Raw genomic sequence first — 24,605 nt, forward strand, 5'->3', positions numbered from 1 at the left:
CCACTTTTTTTTTTTTTTTGCATCTTGGGCATAAATATTTGTCCAAATTTAAACTTTTTTCCCTAAAAATAGATTAGTAATGTGAAATTACTTACTATTGATTGTAGTAATCCTTGACTAAGCCAGACTGTCCTGAGACTTTGTTGCCCAGGAGATACTTAGCTGACCCTATACAGTGATGGCCAATGTTATATGGTCACATCGGAAGTTGCATGGGTGAAGTTATAGTCATGTTAGAGCTTTCCATGATATTATAGGATCTCATCTTAAGTAGATGGGTAATCATCATTATAACCCAAGTATATATCCTGTGAGGAAATGGGGGGAGACTTTTGAAGCCATGCTCACTGATGACTGATGGCTGCTGGCATCATGTGTTTCTTGCTGAAATATGTATACTTTGAGTTTATTGCAGTAAAAAGGAGTAAGTGGCATTAAGAATATATGTCTTTGTGTTCACTTTGCCAATTGTTGCAACTAATTTTCTATAGGTTAATTTTTGTCAGTGATTAAGTAGGACACATATTAAAGAGAGGTATAGCTAAATTAGAATAGGGATAGCTTCAGCATTTAATTAGAACTGTAATATCATTCATTGGGAAGGGAAATCCACACTTTACAAACCTAGTAAATCTAATTCAGACAACAAACAAAATAAACGAAAAAATAAAAACAGGCTAATTGTATAAACCATAGAATGTGCTTACCTTACCAGAAAAGCCATTTCAGGGAAAGAAAATTCACCAAAGGATATCTTACCCTCGCCTGGGATATCATTAGGAAGTTTGTGGTTCTTCCAGATGAATGTGGGGGTTTCTTCCTTTGGAGTAGTCCTATTTACATGGGTGTCATAGGTCAATAGAACGTTGTACTGTGCCAGGGCATGAAAAAGAAGAAGGATGAACAGAAAAAGACATTTTAGAATGACTTCTGATGAGACTGTCCTACCCAATGACATTTGAATTTCATAGTAACACTTCTCAATGAAACAAGGTAATGTTTTGCAGCCAGGAGCTAGCTAGGTAGCATCCACTTATTGGTTCACAGCATGAAAGTAGCTTTAAGCTCCATGTGGGTCAATTATTTTGTTTCTTTATGATCATACATTGTATGAGTAACTCCTACCCAATATAGAATCTTGGCGTCTTTAGAGAACTAGTTCAAGCCTCTCATTTTACGAATGTTAAAAGAGAGACCAAAAGAAATTAATGGTTAACTCTAAGTCACATGACAAGTGAAGCACCAGTGTTTTCCACAATATTAAGTTGCTTTGAAAACAATATATGGAGAAAATGCACCACAGGTAAAATCCATTATCTATTTTGATATAGGTCAAGGGGCTCTGAAATAATGCTACATTTAAATTCTATCAATTACATACTTTTCAAATATCTTCTATCCTTTTGCTCTAATATGCTGTCTTGTACATGATACTAATTAGACTTCTAAAAGAAAAGGTTTCTTTTTCAAGCAATCCACCAATAGGATATATTAATATATCCTTACAATATTGTTGCATATATTGAGTCGGTTTTGTAAAAGACGTGTGAAAAATGACCATCTTTCTAAATTCAACACCATTCCCTCAAAACTTTCTGGACAAAAGTTTTACATCTTTAGTAATATACTTTTAATTTTTTTAATGTTTATTTATTTTTGACAGAGAGAGAGAGACAGAGCATGAGCAGTAGAAATATACTTTTAACTTGAAAGTACGATCTATAATTGCATATATTGAGGATAGTAAATATCCTAACGTTCGGGTACAGTACATTGACTTTCTATTGAGGCTTTCTCTGGATACAGAATAGCTTATCTATATCCCTGTGTTTTGAGAATTAATCCCTGGTTGCCTGTATATACATATTATACAGCACAACTGCTGGCACTAGATTATTGGAAAACTCAACTAGATTTACCTTTATTGAAAAATTCAGCTAGATTTTCCTTCAGAGAGAGTAAGTGTACAGAACATTTTTTATATTGAAGAGCAGTTATGAGGATGATGTAGGATCGTCATGTATTTGCTTCTCTCCAAAGGAATCATTAGGTGCAAATAACTTAGAGGGGAGTATAGTTATCTTTGTAGTTACTATAATAACTGGAGCATTGGTGACACTTTTCTAAAGGTACTCGCATGAAATGTACGTGAAATATAGCATTATATTAAAGGTTTATATAGTAACTGTAAACCTGGAGTAGTTTTCTGAAATGCCGCCCTCAAATTTCTGGTTTAACTTTCTCAATCTGGACATCTTTTCTCTAGCTTTCCATATTTCCCATTACAGATATCTTTTACAAGGGGGGGGGGGGGTCAACGTATATGCCAAATGTATGACTTAAAGATGTCATAATGATCACATTGTAAAATTACATGAAAAAATAAGTAACTCTTTGTCTTAGATTCCTAGTTATGTAAGGACACAATGTCTTAAAGAAAAATACTTTCTACTGACCATTTCGTTGGCTAGAACACTGGCTTTCATAGTTTGCGATGGGCACAATTTTGGGTGACATACAGATAGGTGTTTTGATTTTAAATTAAATGCTGATCAGCCATTAATTATATTCCAGATAAGAAGCTAAGCAAGCACTGGAAACATGGAAAAGTAAGACCCATTCCCTTTCTTTAAAGAACCTACATGGGGGTGCCTGGGTAGCTCAGTTGGTTAAGCTTCTGACTCTTGATTTTGGCTCAGGTCATGATCTCATGGTTTGTGAGACTGAGCCCTATGCTGTGCTGACAGGGTGGAGCCTGTTTGAGATTCTTTCTATGAATCTCTCTGCTCCTTCCTCTGCTCTCTCTCAAAACAAATAAACTTTAAAAAATAAAGAACCTATATGTAGGTGCGGAGAAAAGATACATATAATGTGAATAAAAACATGACATTATAGGATGGCTTGTGCCAGAAATATTGCACAATTAATGATTTTTATGAGTTCAGATGGAGAGAACAGGGAATGTTTCATTGAAATTTTTAGCTGTGGAAATGAATAAACCATTCTTAGGACAGAAGTGTCATCCTATCATTGGTATCCCATCAACAGTCTGGTATTTATATCAATATATTCTGGCTAAGTATCTTATATAGAGTCAATAGAGTATGGATATTCTAAATAAGGTCTATGGGTCAAAATGCTTAAAGAATACAGTCTCAAGTAGGGCATAATTGTGAATTTGAAAAAAATAACTTGCAGATTTTTAAATTTTTTCTTTTTTAACGTTTATTTATTTTTGAGACAGAGAGAGACAGAGCATGAACGGGGGAGGGTCAGAGAGAGAGGGAGACACAGAATGTGAAACAGGCTCCAGGCTCTGAGCAGTCAGCACAGAGCCCGACGCGGGGCTCGAACTCACGGACCGTGAGATCTTGACCTGAGTGGAAGTCGGACGCTCAACTGACTGAGCCACCCAGGCGCCCCTACTTGCAGATTTTTAAACACAACTTCTCTAATTCCTTTTCTATCACTTGCCTTGTAGTTATCCTTCCTCACCTAGTCACTTCACCCCAAATTCCTGATAAGAAGTCAGACATACTTTGTTGGTATCCACGGAGGTATACAGAAGCATCATAGTGTTGTCAATATCCCCACAGTTGTCCAAAGTCACAGGACCCGCATGCCCTAAGATAAAATCAGAAAAAGTTAGAGGTTATTTTTGACTTTTTGACAGAAGGTATGAAATAGGTTCAAATTGCTCTATTTTACTGAAAGATTGTCTTAATGAGCTAATCAGAAGGAATCTCCATTGGCTCCTAGCCCTGAGATCTCTGATGGATATTTATTTTAATGTTTATTGATTTGAGAGAGAGAGAGGCTGGGGGGGGGGTGGGGAGAGAGAGAGAGAGAGAGAAAGAAAGCATGAGCAGAGGAGGGGCAGAGAGAGAGAATCCCAGGCAGGCTCCATGCTGTCAGCACAGAGCCCAATGTGGTGCATGAACTCAAAAACCATGAGATCATGACCTGAGCTGAAATCAAGAGTTGGATGCTTAACCGACTGAGCCACCCAGGCACCCTTCTCTGATGGATATTTTTGAGAGAGATGCTAATTAGTATTTAGTTAGAAGGGATTTTTTTCATTGCATTTAGGATGAAATAAAATATAATCAGCCAATAAATCCATCTAATTATTAGTGAAAAGCTTTTGCTAAGAATATTTACTAAAGTAGTGAAAATTTCTCATATACCATGTGATTTCCTGGATTATCACATTATTAACTTCACATGTCCAGTTTTCAACAAAAATATCACAAGGCATAGTAGGAAACTGAAAAGTGTGGCCCAAATCAAAAGAAAAAATAAATAAGCCAGCAGAAACTATCTCTGAAAAAGACCTGATGGTGGATTTAATAGACAAACGCTTTAAAACACCTGTCTTAAAGATGTTCAAAGAATTTAAGGAAGAGATACATAAAGCCAGGAGAATAATGTATGAACAAAATGGAAATAGCAATAAAGAGAAGGAAAACCTAAAAAGGAAACCAAAAGCGAATCCCAAAACTGAAAAGTACAATCACTGAAATGAAAAATTCACTAAGGAAATTCAAATGCAGATCTGAGCAGGTAGAAGAAAGAATCAGTGAACTTGAAGATAGGACAATGAAAATTATTAAGTCTACAGAACAGAAAAAAAAATTGAAATGAACAGAGCCTAAGGGACCTGTGCAACACCATCAAACAGACCACCATATGCATTGTGGAAGTGCCAGAAGAAGAAGAAGAGACAGAAAGGGGTAGAGAGAATATCTGAAGAAATAATAGCCAAAAACTTCCCAAATTTGATGCAATACATGAATATAAATATCCAAGAAGCTCAATAAACTCCAATAGGATGAATTCAAAGAGATCCACACTGAGACACATTCTAATCAAACTGACAAAAGCCAAAGACAGAGAATTTTGAAAGCAGCAAGAGAGAAGTGATTTATCACATCCAAGAGATACTCAATAAGGTTTTTAGCAGACTTCTCATTAGATACTTTGAAGGCCAGAAGGTTGTGGGCTGGTCAAAATGCCAAAAGAAAACCTTTCATCCAAGAATCCTTTATCCAATGAATCTGTCTGTCAAAAGTGAGGGTGAAAGTAAGACATCCCGAGATAAACAAAAGAGTTTGTAACCACTAGAAATTGATCTGCAAGAAATGCTAAAGGGAGTCCCATAGGTTGAAATGAAAGGACACTGTACAATAACTCAAAGCCATATGAAGAGATAAAGATCTCAATAAACGCAAATGCATGGGCAATTATAACATGTAGCATTATTATAACAATGGTGTGTAATTCCACTTTTTATTTTCTACATGATTTAAGGGATGAATGTGTTTTTAAAAATTAGTCCCAAAACTAGCATTATTATGACTGGTTTGTAATGCTACATTTTGTTTTTGACATAATTTAGGACACTAATGCTTAAAATATCCACAGTTTATATTTTTGGACACACATGTATAAAGATGTAATTTTGCAACATCAATGTCTGAAAAAGGTGGGGATGGAAGTATTAAAGCTATAGAGTTTTTTTCAAACTTTATGTATTTATTTTGAGAGAGAGAGAGAGAGAGCACTCAAGCTGGAGAGGGGCAGAGAGAGAGGCAGAGAGAGAATTCCAAGCAGGCTCTGTGTTGTCAGCACAGAGCCCGATGTGGGGCTTGACCCTACAAACTGTCAGATCATGACCCAAGCCGAAATCAAGAGTTAGATGCTTAACTGACTGAGCCACCCAGGTACCCCTAAAACTGTAGCGTTTTTTTTAAAATGTGATTGAAGTTAAACTGGTATAAAGTCAAATTAGAATGTAATAATCTTAGAGTGTTAACCATAATACCTATGGCAACCACAACAGAAATAGTTAAAGAATATAAATAAAAAAATAAGACGGGAATTCAAACATTTCACTACAAAATAAATCAACTAAACACAGAAGAAGAAAATAATGCAGAAAATGAGAAACAAACAAAAAAAAACCAAATGAGAAACAAAAAAACAAACAAATCTCTTCTTCTCAGTAATTACTTTAAATATAAAATAGATTTTCTTTTGATTGGAGAATCAAAGATAGAGATTTGAAGACTGTATTTTTAAAAAAATGATTCTATATGATATCTATAAGAGACTCATTTTAGATCCAAAAACATAAATAGGTTGAAAGAGAAACAATGGAAAAGGATATTCTATGCAAATAGTAACTGAAAGAGAGTGGTGGTGGATGTACTAATATCAGACAAAATAGACTTTAAATTAAAAAAGTTTATAAGAGAAAAAGGATAGTGTATATTAATAAAGGTTTCAATACAGCAAGAAGATATAACAATTATAAACATCTATGCACTTAATAACAGACTACCAAAATATATGAAGCAAAAATTGGCAGCATTGAACAAAGAAATGGACAGTTCTACAATGATAGTTGAAAATTTCAATACTCCACTTTTTTTTAAATTTGTTTATTTTGAGAGAGAGGGAGGGAGGGGCAGAGATAGAGGGAGAAAGAGAATCCCAAGCAAGCTCTGCACTGTCATCACAGAGCCCAGTGTAGGGCTTGGACACACAAACTGTGAGATCATGACCTGAAGTAAAATCAAAAGTCAGACGCTTAACTGACTGAGCCACCCAGGTGCCCCTCAATATTCCACTTTCAATGATGGATGGAATAACAAGACAAAATAAGTTAGGAAATAGAAGACTTGAACAAATACATCGACTAGATCCAACAGACAAACACAGAACAATATAATACACATTGTCTACCCAACAATAGAATACACATTATTCTTAAATGCACATAGGGCATTTTCCAGGATAGACCATATGTTAGGCCACGATTAAGTCTGAATAGATTTAAAGTGATAGATATTTTACAAAATATCTTCTCTGACCATAAAGTCGGAATTCAATAATAGAAGGAAAGCTGGAAAATTCACCAATTTGTGGACACAAAAAAATCACTCTCTTAAACAATTAATGGATCAAAGAAGAAATCACAAAGGAAAAATTTGAAAACCTAAAGACAAATACAAATGAAAACATAAAATACCAAAGCTATGGGACACAGCAAGAGCAGTGCTAAGCGGGGGAATTTAAAGATGTAAATGTTTACACTAAAAAACAAAAACACATGCAAATCAAAAATCTAACTTTACAACTTAAGAAACCAGAAAAAGAAGAACAAACTTAACCCAAAGCTAGCAGAAGGAAGGAAATTATAAAGATTAAAGCAGAGGTAAATGAAATACAGAAGAGAAAAACAACAGAAAAAAGTCAATGAAACTAAAAGTTTGTTCTTCAAAAATAGCAACAAAATTGACAAACTTTTAGCTAAGTAGATAAGAAAATGACTCAAACTACAAAAATAAAACATGAAAGTTGGGGACCTTATCAATTCTACAAAAAAAATTATTATAAGCAATTCTATAGCAACAAATTGGATACCTTAGATTAAATGGACAAATTTCTAGAAACATAAAACTTACCATGACTAAACCATGAAGAAATAGAAAATTTGAATAGATCTATAAGTAGTAAGGAGATTGAATCAGTAATCAAAAATCTCCTGACCAAACAGAAAAAAAAATCTGGATCTAATTGCTTTATTGATCAATTCTACAAACATTTAAAGAATAATTAACACCAATACTTCTCAAATTCAAACTTAAAAAAAAAAAAAACCTGAAGAGGAGGAAACATTCCCTAACTCATTCTATATGGCCAGATATCTGATATCAAAGCCAGAAAATGACACTAAGAAAAGAAAACTATATCAATATTCCTAATAAACACTGATATAAAAGTCCTCAACAAAATACTGGCAAACAGAATTCAGCAGCATATTAAAAGAAATATACACCAGGACCAAGTAAGATTTATTCCTTGAATGCAAGGATAGCTCAACATATAAAAGTTGAGAAAGTTGATATATTATATTGATAATATACCACAAATAACAGAATGAAGGAAAAAATGCATGACCTTATCAATCTGATGAAAAGAAAGCATTTTACAAAATTAAATACCTTTTCATGATACAACATAACAAACTAGGAATAGAAGGAAACTATCTCAACATAATAAAATCCATCTATGAAAAACCCATAACCACATCATACTTGATGGTGACAGACCGAAAGCTTTTCCTGTAAGATCAGGAACAAAAGCAAGGATTTCCATTCTTGCTACTTTTATTAAACGTAGTACTAGAATACCTAGCCAGAGCACTTAGGCAAGAAAGAAAGAAATATAAGTATCCAAATTGGAAAGGAAGAAGTGAAGTTATCTCTAATCGCAGATGATAAGACCTTATATGTTGAAAATTTTCAATATTCCACAAAAAACTGTTAAAACTAATAAAAGAGCAAAGTAGCAGGATAAAAAGTCAACAGTCAAAACTCAGTTGCATTTTTATACAGTAACAATGAACATTCAGAAAAGGATATTAAGAATACGATTCCAGTGGCAGTTACAGGCTTCCATTTATGGAATGAATAGGTCATACCGAAAAACGATACAGGAAATATAGTCAATGTATAGTCAAAGGTATAGAGAATGTGGTCATTGGTACTGTAATAGCATTGTATGGTAACAGATGGTTGGCATACTTGTGGCAAGCATAGCATAAAGTATAGGCTTGTGGAATCACCATGTTATATGGCTGAAACTAAGGTAACATTGTGTGTCAACTATATTTCAATAAAAAAGAATACAATTCCATTTATGATAGTATTGAAAAGAATAAAATACTTAAGAATTTACTTAACCAAGGTGAAAGACTTGTACAAAAAAAAACCTCCAAAACATTTCTGCAAGAAATTAGATATAAATAAATGGAAACTTCCCATGTTTATGTAATAGAAGAATTAATATCATTAAGAAATCGATATTATCCAAAGCAGCCTATAAATTTAATGCAATCCCTGTCAAAATCTCAATAATTTTTTTTGCAGAAATAGGAAAAGCCATCTTAAAATTCATATGGAATTTCAAGAGATGCTAAATAGCCAAAACAATTGAAAAAGAAGAACAAAGCTGAAGGACTCACTTCTTAATGTCAAAACTTACTACAAAGCTACAGTAATCAAAATAGTATGGTATTGGCATAAACTCGGATGTATACACAAATGGAATGGAATAGGATGTTCAGAAATAAACCCTTACATATACAAATTACAAATACATATACAAATTACAAATAATTTTCACTAAGGGTGACAAGACCATTCAATAGGGGGGGAAGAGTCTTTTCAGCAAATGGTGCTGGGAAAATTAGATATCCACATAGCTCAAAATCCATCCTGACTTAAATGTAAGGCCTACAACTATAAAACTTAGAAGAAAACACAGAGCAAAAGTTTCATGACATTAGATTTGGCAGTGATTTCTTAGATATGATACTAAAGGTAAAGGCAACCAATGAAAAATTAGGCGCACTGGACTTCATGAAGATTTAAAAACTTTGTGCGTGAAGACATTATCAACAGAGTAAAAAGGCAACTCACAATATAGGAGAAAATATTTGCAAATCATATATCTGATTCACTATTAATAGCTAGACAAAAAAACAATTCAAAAAGGAGCAAAAGACGGAAGAGACAATTTCTAAAGAACATATGCAAACATATACATTATCAACAGAGTAAAAAGGCAACTCACAAAATAGGAGAAAGTATTTGCAAATCATACATCTGATTAGCTATTAATATCCAGACAAAAAACCCAAACAATTCAATTTGAAAAGGGGCAAAGGACTGAAGACACATTTTCTAAAGAACATATACAAATGGCCAATAAGGCCAATAAGCACATGAAAAGGTGCCTGATATTGCTAATCATTAGGGAAATGTAAATCAAAATTACAATAAGATGCTACTTCACACTCAGGAACATGTGTTGGGAGCTTTGGGATGGTGTTGTTATGAGAGGTTATGGTAGTCTGAGTGGTGACACAGGGTCCCAGATCCCTAAATGATAGAAAGGAGATATGGAAGGACCAAAATCAAATGGCAGAGATTTCTCTTCTTCCTAGTCTCTAAGCATTTTCGGGACATCACTGCCCAAAATGCCCTGTGATGAGCCTGTTATAAATACAAAGTCCAAGCCATTTGCCCTTTCTTTGGCATTGAAAAATTCTGAAATCCTAACGCATCACCTGGGGTCCAAGATATTGAGAACAGCAACCCCAAAATTTATGCAGTGATGTTTGCCTCCAAGTTCAAAGTTATTTAGCTGTTGATCCATCTATTGCCAAACCCCCTCTTTGTTTCCCTGAGTCCATCCACAAAGCCCATATTTCTCCAGCTTTCTGTAAAGTGTAAGTTTTGTTGCTGTTGTTGTTTGCTCTTAGGAGACCAGTACCTTCAAAAGTGAGGTTCTTGAAGGCATGAGCAAATTTGGGGGTGGTAATAGCTTCTCCATTTTCAAGAAATATCTTCAGCATGTGTCCAAAGAGCAAGACTCCATTCAAGTAGGCAAGAGCAAAGTCATTTTTTGCCTGAATGAGAAAGAAAAATCTTTTGAGTCCCAAAAAAGAGATTCTGGTCTTGAACCTGGAACAAAACATTCTTGGGGTCAGCGGAGTAACCAGAAAGGTAAAGGGATATTAGGAGAATTATAGGGGTGGTAGTAAAAGTAATCTTTTGGAAAATATGTCCTTGAACCAGGGTTCTTTTATTATCCTTGTGTCAAAATTTTGCATTTCCTTGGGATCAATAAACCTGAAACACTGCCTTTAGGGAGGTACTTCCTTCCCATGATGGTGAAATCTATTATTTCAACCAGGAAGAACAACAGGCAACATTTTCATAATTCTTATGGGATTTTATACAGAAAAAAAGGCTTGCTTGTACTTTAATGTTTTCACAGAGAGTAAAAGAGAACAACAGTAAAAACAATTCCCTGCCCTTCAGTACCCTGAATAGAACAGGAAGAGTTTTGATTGGATACCATTGAACCTGCTTTAGAAACAATTCTCGACAGTTGCTATCTTCACGGAGTTGGGTTATGGATTAAAAGTCTTGTGCCCCCTGAGACTAAGTGAATTCTGTCAGCTTGGCCATTTTGGACTGTCCACCTGTTAAGAATCACACTTTCAACAGAGCCTAGAAGCTGCGTGAGTGATATCTGAATATTACACACAGAAGTGTATTCACTGGAAAATATAAAAAGAAAAAATAAAACGCCTCTCATTGGTTTCAGTGTCTTTTGCTGAAATCATCATTTGATGAGATAAAAGGAATCCAGTTAAGACCCAATCCCCGGGGGGTCTGAGTGGCTCAGTAGGTTAAGCATCCGACTTTGGCTCAGGTTATGATCTCATGGTCCGTGAGTTCAAGCCCTGCATCAGGCCCTGTGTTGACAGCTCAGAGCCTGGAGCCTGGTTCAGATTTTGTGTCTCCCTCTCTCTCTTCTCCCCACTCTGCTTATGCTCTGTCTCTGTCTCTCTCAAAAATTAAAATAAAGATTAAAAAAAATTAAAAAAAAACCCAACTCCCAAAGTGGTTGCAGCTCCAAATTTTTGCAGCATTGTGAAAAAGAGGGTTTAGAATTTCTAGTCTAGGAAAAAACTGTTGTACTCCCCAAGGTACCCAATTTCCCTTATAGCTCTTCGGGTCTGGCCCATGGCTTGCCATCCCAAGGTTGTTCAGGGTCCTCGAGACTGCTTCTTCCCTCTTCTTCCCAGTCCTAACCTGCTCTCAACGGACTCTGAGGGCAGAATACATTTGATGAATTTAATCAAGCTAAGGTATAGTGACTGACAAGGCCTAATGGAGTATTAGGGTCAGGGGCCCCTGTATTATAATAAGGTGGCCATGATTTAATGTCCAATTGGAGGTTTTCTTTTCTTCCTTCCTTCCTTCCTTCCTTCCTTTCTTTCTTTCTTTCTTTCTTTCTTTCTTTCTTTCTTTCTTTCTTTCTTTCTTTTTCTGGAATCAGTGCTAAACCAGATGAAATGCTGGATAAGAGGAATAAACATGACTCTCCTGGACAAGTTTAAACAATGGCCAACTTAATTATAATAGAGGACAATGTCTTAACCTAGGAATATATATCTTTAAAGGTAGAATTTTGATATCAGCCCCAGCTGAAAGTTGCTTTAGGTACATTGTTTAGTTTCTACCTTCCCTAAGTTAGTGGGGCTTCTTCCTGTCTTCCCACAGTGTCACTTCCATTCCAATATTACAGAGTGTGCATTGTCATGCTGGTCCAAAGCCCAGCACAGTGACCTATAGTAAGAGGGGTTTTTTTTGTTTGTTTGTTTCTTTGTTTGTTTGTTTTAATTAAAAAAATTTTTTTTAATGTTTTTATTTATTTTTGAGACAGAGAGAGGCAGAGCATGAGCAGGGGAGGGGCAGAGAGAGAGGGAGACACAGAATCCGAAGCAGGCTCCAGGCTCTGAGCTGTCAGCACACAGCCTGACACACGGCTCGAACTCACGGACTGTGAGATCATGACCTGAGCCGAAGCCGGACGCTTAACCGACTGAGCCACCCAGGCGCCCCTATAGTAAGAGTTTTAATATCAGTAATCCTGCTATTGCATGTAGTTGGTCTCAGTTAATATCTGTTGAGTGAATGAGAGTAAAAAAAAAAATTGCTTACTTTAGAATTTGGGTCCTACATAGGAGAATAATATATTACCCTTGACAAAGAAAAGAACAGTATATACCCATGAAACTTACCCACGATAAACTTTTGGAGAAAGAGCTATTTGAGGTGGAATTCTCAGGATGCAATGTCAGGACAAGGACATTTTTCATATAGTCTGGGGCGGTGACATTATCCGCGAAGTATACGTTACTGTATTAAGAAGCACAAGTTCCTCATGAAAATTAGGTTCCTCCAAAACCAGATATGGAGCTTCCACAATTCCCACAAACTATAGCATCAGCCTAGAAATAGTTTAAAACATTTTTTTCCAGTAGCCTGAAAAAATTTCTGCTTTCCCCCAGATAGGTTTATTTTCTCCTAACATGCTAAGTTGAGTAAGAGGGCTTAGGCAGCTGTCATTCACATACACAAGTGGAAAGGAAGATCAGAACACAGATACCTCTTTGAGGGAGTTTTTTAGGCTCTGGACATGCGAGCTACGGCTCGCTTTCAAGGCTTACTGACCTTTGGTTTATGTGTGGAATCTTTCTTTTCTTTAAGAAAGACTAAACATTTTCTCTAACACTGTCAGCAACTTGATATTAGTGTATTGATCCTCATATCCTCAGCTCCTAGGTGATATTTGGCACATTGTGGACCCTCAATACTGTCTGAGATTGTGCTGCAAGTCATATGGTTTCTAAGCTTCCAAATCATTTGAATGTTTTAATATGCAAAGAATCTAACATGTTGGAACTGCTATAACTAAGAGGACCATCATTTACTATTCAAACAGTAGGTGAACACATCTATGCACTGAGGACTAGGTTGACTATTTTCCTCATATTATCACATCTAATCCTAAGAGCACTCCTATGAAGTGAGTATCTTTATTCTCATTTTACAAATGAGAAGATTTAATCTCAAGATTAAGTAATACCCAAGAGTCAAATGAACCACAAGTGTCAGAATTAGAATTTGAAACCAAGTTATGTCTATTTTCAAACGAAGCTCATGATCTACCAAAAACATAGCCAGGTGTCCTTAAAGACCAGTGACAAAGGAAGGCCTACACTTTTGCCCCGGGTTGAGGATTCGCTAATAGTAAAATCACACCAACTCGGCTACATTGAGGACTCCTACCACAGAGCAAAGCAACTGTCAGAGCAGTTGTCGATGCGGTTGTAGGAGTGAAATGCTGATAACTTTGTCCTCTTTCCTGCATTTTGCAACTAAAAGGCGAAGTTGATTGATAAGACTATCTTCATGAATAAATAGTAGTCAAACAGACCTGCAGTCCCTATGTTTCCTTCCTCTTAACACTGTGACAAGTACGTTTAGTGTGGGTGAAATGACTAGGCAAATATGGGAAATATGTAGTGCAGTAACAGTGTCTAGGCTAAGGACAGACAGGTAATGATTAATGGTGCAGGGAGATAAGTGATGTCATACGATCTAGCTGATGGGGCAAGAAGCACAGGTGTACCGGTGACAACTTCTGTAAGTTTAATCTGACTCAGATACTACCTTGGCAAGGTTTGTAGGGTCTCCAACCATATTAGAAGATGAGTGGTAAAATATAAAACTGCATATTATTTATATTTGAATTTAAAAAATAAAAATTGAGAAAGAATGAAAGAAAGAAAGAAAGAAAGAAAGAAAGAAAGAAAGAACAGTATGTCTGTACTACATTTATGTTTTAAAGAAAAAAGAAAGAAAGAGCCTATCCTCCAGAATTTTCTCTCCTTTGCTCTAGAGAATTACAGAGAATAAAATTGCCACCCATGACTAAACCACACAGGGCAGAGAAGCAGTCATTTAATTGGAACTTTCCTCTTACAAAGGTGGCAAAGGATAAGTCATCTAGGATCAAAGGCCATTAGCAAAAGAAAGCAGAGATATGTCCCACATTCCTGAAAATAATGCTATTGGATTGGGTTATTAGTTGATTTATCACTGCCTGGAAAGACCTTAAAATCAGGCTGGGGGCCAAGATCCTTGTAGATGAATGGACATGTAGATTTAATGGGTCATGAAACTTCTGTATTTAGACATGATAGTGATATCAAAGATATGCATATCTGCTAAGGCTACAATCAATTAAACAAAAATGAGGCTGTGATGCAAGAATGAAACTTGATCATACCAAATCCCATGTAAGTCAGTGCAAAACAAGAGAAAAGAGAATGTCTCTTCTGGAAATCCTGGGAGTATTTCCTTTCTGAAAAGAGAATTCTTTCCAATATTACACCTACTTGAATAGATCCACTAGAATAATCACAATTTCTTCAGCCACTGCCCGGTCACCCTTGAGGGACTTGATCGTGTCTGGTGTACCACACACAACAATCACTAGAGAAGAGACAGCAAAACAAGGAGAGAAATACACAATGGTCTACATTCAAACACGTGGGAACCAGGCGCCTGAATCTGAACCCAGTATGTCTGTGCTACATTTATGTTTCAAGGTTAACACCAATTCCTCAATTACTCTCTCCCTTGCTTTTTTCTGTTTACAGTCATACAGTCTGAGTAGAGCTGCATGGAATCTTAAAAAGAATCCTTTAGTCCATTCCATCAACTTTATTGATCTAAAGAGACTGGAAGACAAGATGTCAAAGGGTTAAAGAACTAGTAGATGGCAGAGCTCTAATATGCAAGTTTATGAATCCAGCTCAGTGTTTATTCCATTATACCAGGTTAGAGGAGTTACATAAACTATTTTCATTGATAAGCGCACCTCACCAATTGTTAAGTGGTTCAAAAAGTTATAGTACAATTAATGGGTAAATTTATGTCATGTTCCTGAACAAACCCATGTTTCTTGGGCTTTGCTTGTAGCTTCTTAACTCAGAACTCAGTCTTAGTGATTTCAGTGGCAGGGTTCAATCTGTTCTGTGAGCTCTCGTACTCATTGGAATCAGACTTCCCAAATGCATGACTCTGTGAGAAAGAGGAGTTGGGGTACATTGGATCTTTTTATATACTATGTTGTCCAATAAACTCCTTAGAGACATGAATACTTTTTAGGGACATCTATACTTCTTTTTCCCCCCACATCTTGCCAACGATTTGTACATGGAGGGTTCTGATTATGGCAAATACTTAAATAATGACAGTAGATGATGATTTGAGTGATGCTAGGAATTCTTACCAAACAAGCACGTTCCCTCATAAGAAATGTCCACAGTTGATCCCTTTGCTTCTGATTTATTCTTATTTGTAAAGAGAATTCTTGGAAAGTGAAACAAATCACCTCACAGCTTAGTGAGCATGATTTTATCCCACATTTGACCTGTCACTGGGAGATGACTAGGCATGTGGGATATACATTAGAGGAAAATGAGATGATATGCTAACCTTGTAGTTTTGCTTTAGGCCAGATAATCAGTAAACATATCCTCTTGGTCATCAGGGGACCAGGGTTCAGAATGTGTGAGGATTAGTCATAAATCCAATAATAGATTAGATTGAGGTGAATTTAAAAAGCAGTTTATCGGGGCACCTGGGTGGCTCAGTCAGTTAAGCGTCCGACTTCAGCTCAGGTCATGATCTCACAGTCCGTGAGTTTGAGCCCCTCATCGGGTTCTGTGTTGATGGCTCAGAGCCTGGAGCCTGCTCCAGATTCTGTGTCTCCCTCTCTCTCTCTGCCCTCCCCTGCTCATGCTCTGTTTCTCTCTGTCTCAAAAATAAATTTTAAAAAACATTAAAAAAATAATAAATAAAAAGCAGTTTATCGACGGTGGGTCATGATGTCATTTTGGTTTATACAAGCTAGACTTTAGCATCATTATTACTTTCATGATGCTAATGTATTTATTCAACACTACTTTTTTCCTTTCTCTCATAGGAAAAGGTTTTAATCGGAAGAAGGACTAATATAATGGAGTTGCATGCAACTGCTGATCTCCCCAGATAAACAAAATATATAGAGGTAATGATGATAACTCTGTGCTGGTAGATTTGGCAAAATGACTCTTAAAGATGTAGTAGTTGTGAGGAAGAAGTTGGCAAAAAATTATCTCCATGTCCCCTTACCATTGCTTTTCCTGTTCTGGTTCATTAAGATATCCTGAAACTGGTCATTTCCCCTCAACATATCCTTGAAGCTAAGTTCCTGAGAAAAATAGGAAACTCCAGCCTCCAGAGCATTGAGGTACCTAGAACAGAGAAAAGAGAAACTCTAAGAAACCAGTGTGGTTTCTGCATGACCTTCCATGTTGTTTGCTCATTGTTTACAGATGTGTTCTGGGACTTGTTCATCTAAACTTCATTTCCACAATCAACGCAACCGATGATACACATCATGAAATCAATAGTTTGGATGGTGGGATCTAGTTTGGTAAAGATATAAGGATAAGTTTTAGGGCATCTTCATGTATATATACAAATAGGAGACATTTGGTGGGTTGTTTATAATAGCTTCCTGCTATCTGCAGAAGGACGGCTACTTTGTTCTATAAACCCCATGATCACAGATAAGTTGAAACCTTTGAGTCGACAGTGCAAAAATTCAGAGTTGATAGGAATCATTTATCTTCCCAATGAAATGGACCTTTGTGGGCTCTAAGCTCACCTCGAAATATCCAGGATGAGGCCTTAAGGTTGACTCTTTAGGTCCCTAGATGTGCATTCCCAGTGGTACCCTTACTGTTCCGCATACTTAGGTGGAGAGAGACTGCAGAAGCAAGCAGCATCGTGGTGGTGTAGACAGTAACACAACCAAGAGATTCCTTCTGCCACCTGTGCTGAAGTCGTGTGAACCTTGTAATTTTATTTTAGCGATGGTGCCTGATATCCTGTTCTCCTCCCGCTCCACTTATTCCTCTGAGCGATCGTGAGACAAATTATTTCTAACTAGCTGTAGGTATTGGCAGAATGCATATTCTCTGGTATCACATCTTTCACAGTAATGTGAAAGCAGTAACCATTGTTTTTCACTTTCCTTATCTGTAAAATGGAACTTGTACTTGTTCTCCTTTCTTTAGAGGATTTACTATAGGGGATTAATAAAAGTAATGTGAAAGTACTTTGAAAGCTAGAGTGCTGCAAATGTGATACATGTTGATTGTATTTATACCATGTTTCCTTTGGCCCTTTTGCATTTATTTGTGTGTTAGAAAGTGGGCTGGTGTCCATTCCCAGTGCTGTTTCAGATGGAAGGTGCATCTGATAATAACCGGATAGCCTGCCAGGATTCTGTGGCCTCTCTCTATGGCAAGCGCCAGAAGCATATTAATGGTCCTGCTCACCAGAAACAGTCCTCAGTCTCGGTGCCATTTTTGAAAACATATGCAGTGTTCCAAGAAAAATTTTTGAATGGCAAATTATTGGCCTTCCAAAAGTTAACCAAGAAGTATATCAGCTTCCTAGCTGGAGACAGCAGCCTGGTTAAAGTCTCTTTGTAGTCACAAGATAATCCAAAACTCCCAGCTGAAATCATGGGATAGTTCAAATCTGTGTCAAGGCTATGCCAAGAGGCGAGAAAGAAACAAACATCAGGATTAACTTCAGTAGCACAAATACAATCCCTCTTTAAACTGTTTCAAACTGTTTCCTGTGGTTGGTTATAAATGGTAAGAATGAAATAGGGTCACTCAAGCAGGTTTCTAACTTAAATAGGTGTCCCTCCCACACAGGTAAATTTTAAAACGTTTATTGAGCATATGTTATGTTTTAAGATACTCTGCATATTTTCATGTATAATGTGGCTTGGTTCCAATTTATTCTAAAAGGAGGGGGTGGTCATAACATCAGGGCTGGGACATATGGCCTTTGGGGAGTAGGGCTAAGAAAACAGAGGATGGGCCATCATCAGGGCCTTGACATACGCCAGAAATGCTGGTCCCCTTGGCTCTTTGCCTGGCTGACTCTCATTCATGCATCGGGTCCTGGATTAAAGATCCCTTCAGCCATCAGAAAAACCTTTCACTGACACCTGCGACCAGGTAATTTTTGGGTCAGTACGTGTTTACTATCTGCCTCCTCCACTAGACTGCAAGCTCCATGAAGGCACAGATCACGTCTGGCTTATTCACCTCCGTATCTCCAGTCTGCCTGGGTCATATGTGCATCGTCAATGTGCACTTGATAAAGGAAGGAAAACAATACCTCCCTTTCATCTTGAGCCCTAGGTGTCCTGCTTGCACTTAAACTCCCTAGGTTCACAGTCAAACTTACTTTTCTTTTCATTTTTCAAAACCATTCTTCATTTCTTTTAGTGTTTTTTGAACACTTTCCATCCCTCACTCTGACATCCAATCAGGTATCAAATCAGTTATCAGTTATTCTACCCTTAAATATCTTTAAAGGCTCTCCTTCCTTTCCAGGTCAACTGCTTGCATGCTAATTCAGCTCTCCTCCTCCCCTGATGACTTTCCCCATCAGTGTCTCCTGTTGCTCTAGTCTTTCCTGTACACTGTTATCACTTATTCTTCCCGAAGCTGAGCTGCTTCTTATGGCACTTCCCTGCACCATCTAAATTGTTTCTGATGCAAATCTAATTAAATCTGCTTCCCTCACCTGGAACTCGTGACCTCCCCAATACAGCCCTACTTAATTTTTCTAGTTTTATCTGTTATCCCCCTACTCATCTCTTGCACACTGGTTGATACTGACTTTCACAAAATGTCTACACTTCTCCGCTTCTTTGCTTTTACACCCACTTACCCTCTGCCTGGCTGGGATCCTTAACTCCTCATCTCTACTCATTAAAATCTCACCTATGCTTCAACACTCAACTCGTATACCATCTCCTTCAAGAAATCCTTCCCCTCTTGAGCTAAACTCTTCCAACCAGAGGGAGCTCCTTTCTTCTCTGAACCCCACAGCTTCTTGTTTGTGTTTCTTCAGTTGAGCTTCTTATACTCTGCCTTGTACTGGTTACCAATGCTCTTGTTGTCTTCTCTATTTTACTGGGCAGGGGGCTGTGTTTTACTTAATTTCTCTACTCTGACAAAACCAAAGTGCTTCTTTGCACACAGAAGGTTTCATAAATAGTCAATCAGTTTTCCTACTCTTCCTTTCCTTCTGAGCATATTCTATGGCAAAGCAACAAGTGGTCAGATAAGACGACGACTGGGAATGAGTGGAAGGAGGAGAATCTGTATTTGCCTGTATTTTAGTAGGGAAGATGAGCTGAGAAAGTGTTTCCGTGGCATGCAGTGGGTGTGAACATCTCAGAGTATTTGTACAGTTGGTAGGAGGTGTCAGAGGCAGACTTTGCAACAGAAATTTCAGAAATTTAATGTGACCTTCCAAAATCTATTGCATGGGGGTCCTTTAGCGTAGTTTTCTCTGTGTAGACAAAGGTGATCCTTGATTCAGGGGAAGACTGAACAGATGAAACACAGGCAAAGAAGAGGGCTTTAGATTTAGGGAAGGTGTGATCTGGCAGAACAAAATGTTTCATGGTGGCGAGAATTACACTGAGTAAAATGAATGGAAGAATGAGGGTGATTTTCGCCAAGGCAGAAAAATATTTTTATTGTAGAATATATTGGAAGCGTTTTTTTTTTTTTTCCCTAAGCTGAAAAGGGCACCGTGCAAGGTACTTTAATATGTTAATTATATAATTCTCAGTGCTGTGAACTGAGTACCTTTCTACTTCCCTTATTCTGAGGACCTAAGGATAGAACCGAGCCCTGCTAATGCCCAGGGTGTTGTGCTTTCCTGTGTGTTTCCTCTGCTCATACTTTAGTAAAGATTTCCTTCATTAACTCCTCAAATTATCCAAGTTCATTGTCTTCTCTGTTCCCTGTCAGGACTCTTTTTACCTATACCATGTTGCCTCTCAGGCTCAGATGTTAGTAACTGGACGTGAATAGCTACTGTCCTTCACCTCATGGTAAGCAAAGGTAGAGCTACCTGGACAAGGGAATGTCACTTACAGAGAAGTAGCAAAATATGAGGGTTCCAACACCTCTGGTTGTGTTGCCTTGACTAGACTTCTGTTTGATAAATCATTTAAATAGTGATACCATGTCCTGACTTCAACTTACGGTGGCATTAAAACAACAAACCAAACTACTTACTACATCTGGAAGGTGGAATATGTACACGAGGGCCCCACAAGGACACAGCCCATCTGTTTTTTATTCTGTAGGGGAAAAAAAGAAAAAGAAAAATCAGTCTCTGAAATAAAAGCATTGAGTAAATGGACAGGAAAGAAGTGGCAATGAAAAAGGCCTCTAGAAGGTTAGAAAGTAGGCCTCTGAAGAAAGGAGCAACTCATGGTGCCTTGGGTTGGGGACGGGACACTAAGGGATAAAGAAATCTGAGAAAAAGAAGATGCTGCAGGTGGAAGGAAGGGTATTCTGCTGAAGGTAAGAAGGATGAAGGTGAACCTGGGTTCTTTGTCAAGAGGAGGATGCAGGGTGGGACAGGGAGGACTGATAGACTGTACCATGAGACATACCTGTGGGCCAGACTGAGGAGAGGCTAGATTTGGAGGCGCTTTGGGGGATGAGGGCAAGTTTTACTTTTAGGGAGGGCTATGAAACAGGGCTAAAGAGAACAAAATGCAGTGGGACCAGTTGGGTGACTATAGATCGTGTCTTGTACTATTTATCAAGAGGAACGTGATTAGGAACATCCCATCCCTAGTCTTAGAAAACCAGGGTATGCCTCCCTCTCAAGAGGTGGAAGGAAGAAATGCACACTCCTAGCATCATAAAGTGGAGTTTGTTAAACTCCCCTCGCTCATCCCTGGCCCTCCCAAGATTGAGAATGACTGCTGTCATCAACCACTCTTCCCCATGTGAGTCTACCTGTCTGGTTGGTGTAATGCTATCGATTAAAGATTTAGAGCCATGGTTCTATGTCCAGTGCTCTGCTTCTAGGAGAACCTTTCCCTGGGTTTCTGTAGTAAAAAGGCTTCTCACACACCTTGCAGCCTCTGGAGAGCTTAGAACATTCTTTTGCTCCATAAAGCCCGGGCTGAGGTGGGGAGTTGGGAGGAGGGAGTAGGCAAGAATCTTTCCCCTCCCATTTCCACCCTTTAACGTTACAGTTACTACTTTAAAATTAGGTTTCAGATTCAGCTCTCAAGCAATTAACCCGTGACTGCATCTACGGTTATGACCTGAAACTGACACCTCTGGTACAGGGCTTTAGAATCTGTCAGGTACTTCCCGAGGGACACAGAAGAAAACCAATTAATGCCAACATTCGTATTTTTAAAAGGTTTTGGAAACAATTTAAAATAAGTCCCCTCCATAACATTGAAAGTGTAGAGCTAGAACGCAGAAGATTCTCCCGACTTTCCTGTATTCCCGGAGGGCCCTCATCTCTTGGGAAATATACGGGGATAAAGTCAGATTACCCTGTCTCCAAAACACTCAGCTATGTGGCTAGAGATGACATAAGAAATGCTCACAGATGGGTGCTCAAGTCTCACACCGTGATCTCCCTGTACTAAGAGGTGTGAGCTACACCTACAAAAGCATTTACTTACTGAAATTTCCCTGAGTAGGTCAAGACCTTCACAGGTGCTACTCCGGCAGTCACTTGACTTGTAAATCAAACTATCCGAATAGAGAAAGGTAGCATTCACAGTCACATTTATGCCTGTTATCCAGAAATGAGGGAAAAGAGAAAACATGTTATTTTTCGGTAGTTTATAGCCATGAGATTTACCTTTTGTCAGCTGATCCTGGGAAAAAATGGATATGCATCTTCAGGCCCAGGAATATTTGAGTTCTGAGTTCTTATATCACTACCTGTCACTTCTTTCCTCTCTCTGTCTCTGTCTTTTATTTCTGCCTCTCTGTCTCTGTCTCTCTGTCTCTCTCTCAACAGCTTTATTGAGGTATAATTTACCCTCCATAAATGCCACCCATTTTAAGTGTACAATTGAATGATTTTTAGTAAATGTGTATTTGTGCAACCATCCCACAACCCAGCTTGACAGCATTTTCATTATGTTCAAGGCTCTCCTCTTTTCACAACTGCAGACTCAGCAAGTTTCCTGTACAGTTTTGGAGAGTGCTAGGAAAACAAAAATGTAGCCACTACAATATCTGTTCTTTCATGTTCCAAGGTGCTGGTTCTGTTTCCTGCCAACGTGCACACTGGAACCGCTGTGCTCTGTCCCCAAAGCCAAAGTGAACTGTGTCCATCATGGTCTAGGATCTTGGGATAACAGATCGCCTTCAGATCAAGGCAAGAGCCTTGGTAATATCCCTTGGTATTGCTAGATACCATATTTTGGACGAGAATAAAAAGACAGTGGGGCGCCTGGGTGGCGCAGTCGGTTAAGCGTCCGACTTCAGCCAGGTCATGATCTCGCGGTCCGTGGGTTCGAGCCCCGCGTCAGGCACTGGGCTGATGGCTCAGAGCCTGGAGCCTGCTTCTGATTCTGTGTCTCCCTCTCTCTCTGCCCCTCCCCCGTTCATGCTCTGTCTCTCTCTGTCCCAAAAATAAATAAACGTTGAAAAAAAAATTAAAAAAAAAAAAAACAACACAAAAGACAGCGGAACCATGTGACCAAGCTCTATCCCTTACATTTTGTCTCCTTCCGATAAAAAATATTCCACAGAAATGTTTGATTCCTAAGAGAGGCATCCTAATAGTGCCAAGCCCTTATACAGGAAGTCTGGAAACCTCAGCTGCTAGTTATACTGCTGGTTGCAGGGAGTGACGTTCTGAGTGTTCTTGCACCAGCCATTCGAATTTCTCTAACTTGGTTTCCTCAAATGTAAAATGGGATTAAAACCAGAATTATCAAATGTAATAATGTTGATACTTTTAAAAGAGTAAAGCATGTCAACAACAGAAGTTATTGTTCTTCTGAACATCCAAATAAGAATGTTTATTTAAAAAAAAATGTTTATTTATTTTGAAGGGGGGGGGGAATAAGTGGGGGAGGGGCAGAGAGAGAGGGAGAGACAGAATTTCAAGCAGGCTCCACACTCAGCATGGAGCCCAATGCGGGGGTCAACTGGAGAGATCAAGACCTGAACTGAAATTAAGAGTCTGATGCTTAACTGGCTGAGCCACCCAAGCAAGCACTCCCCAAATAAGAATGTTTTTAAAGACAGAGACCTGTTCTTTCAAAGAATGAAAGTATCTTTGCATGTCTATAGCCACCTCAGAGGTGTGTCTAAGACTAGGAAGCATTTTACTTCTTGTCTTTTTTTTTGGGTGGGGGGAGGGTTAACTCAAGAACACTTTCCTGAGACTGTTCAGTAAGAGATCTAAATAAGAGTTGCCAAGTAGGAGAGGTCAATGTAATAAGACCAAAGAAAATTAATAGAAGAGGTGGGACCAGTGAGGGATTTAATAGCAACTAACACTTGCGTATAGCCATATGCCAGTCGTAATGCTGCACACTTTACACCCTTTTTGTTACTTAATTCTTACAGCGGTAGGGAGCATATGGGGTAAATGAAACCAGGAAAATAGTATGAGTGAGGCTGCTGGGGACCCAGAAGAAAAGGAGAGGGCATGTGGGCACCAGGAGAAAATAGGGCTTGAGCCTGTTTTAGAAAGCAGCAAGAGGACTCAGGGAGTAAAGTGCAGTCTCGTACACAGTCACATGATGAAAACAGGGCTTTCGGAAGACAACCACACCTGCAGCTGTTAATGTATACATTAGCTCCTCCTCCTCAACCTCTGTGAGGGCTCTGCTCCCTCTTGCCACCATGAGGAACACTGGAGATGACTCACTTAAAAATCCTACTGTCCAGGCAGCCCATGCTGGATGGGCACGGCAAAACCCAAGTATAAATCCTGCACAGGACCTAGGAGAAGGGAAATTCACATCCATTGAGTGTGATCTCAGACAAGTGACTTCATCTATGGGGCCCCGGTTCCTCATCCATTGGTTGGTAGAACAGAACTGGATGATCTCTGTCACTAGATGCCTAGCATTAGGCTGTGTTTTTCGGCATGCATTATTTCAATCCTTAATCCTCCCCTGAACCCTATGAGGTTAATTGATATTTTGTCTTCCTAGTTTAAAAATCAGAAAATGGAGGTCTGGAGAGGTAGATTAACTTGCTTAGGGGGACACAGCTGGGGTTTTGAACC

The 24,605-nt window shown here is 38.3% G+C and overlaps 1 protein-coding gene across 8 annotated transcripts in view; it reads right to left on the reverse strand.

The window, feature by feature from the left end:
* Positions 1 to 24,605, reverse strand: part of GUCY2C (guanylate cyclase 2C) — a 142,368-nt gene that overhangs the window by 40,501 nt on the left and 77,262 nt on the right. For all 8 annotated transcript variants that reach the window (XM_045462731.1, XM_045462726.1, XM_045462727.1 and 5 more), the window contains 9 exons: positions 22,030 to 22,142; positions 20,609 to 20,673; positions 17,828 to 18,043; positions 16,614 to 16,735; positions 14,831 to 14,927; positions 12,668 to 12,785; positions 10,345 to 10,480; positions 3,539 to 3,624; positions 760 to 871 (listed from right to left, as the gene is read on the reverse strand). In XM_045462731.1, the coding sequence (XP_045318687.1) occupies positions 760 to 871; positions 3,539 to 3,624; positions 10,345 to 10,480; positions 12,668 to 12,785; positions 14,831 to 14,927; positions 16,614 to 16,735; positions 17,828 to 18,043; positions 20,609 to 20,673; positions 22,030 to 22,142 (1,065 nt within the window). The remainder of the gene's footprint in view (positions 1 to 759; positions 872 to 3,538; positions 3,625 to 10,344; positions 10,481 to 12,667; positions 12,786 to 14,830; positions 14,928 to 16,613; positions 16,736 to 17,827; positions 18,044 to 20,608; positions 20,674 to 22,029; positions 22,143 to 24,605) is intronic.

The sequence above is a fragment of the Leopardus geoffroyi genome, chromosome B4 (assembly GCF_018350155.1).
Source record: "Leopardus geoffroyi isolate Oge1 chromosome B4, O.geoffroyi_Oge1_pat1.0, whole genome shotgun sequence".
In the NCBI taxonomy this organism is placed as follows: domain Eukaryota; kingdom Metazoa; phylum Chordata; class Mammalia; order Carnivora; family Felidae; genus Leopardus; species Leopardus geoffroyi.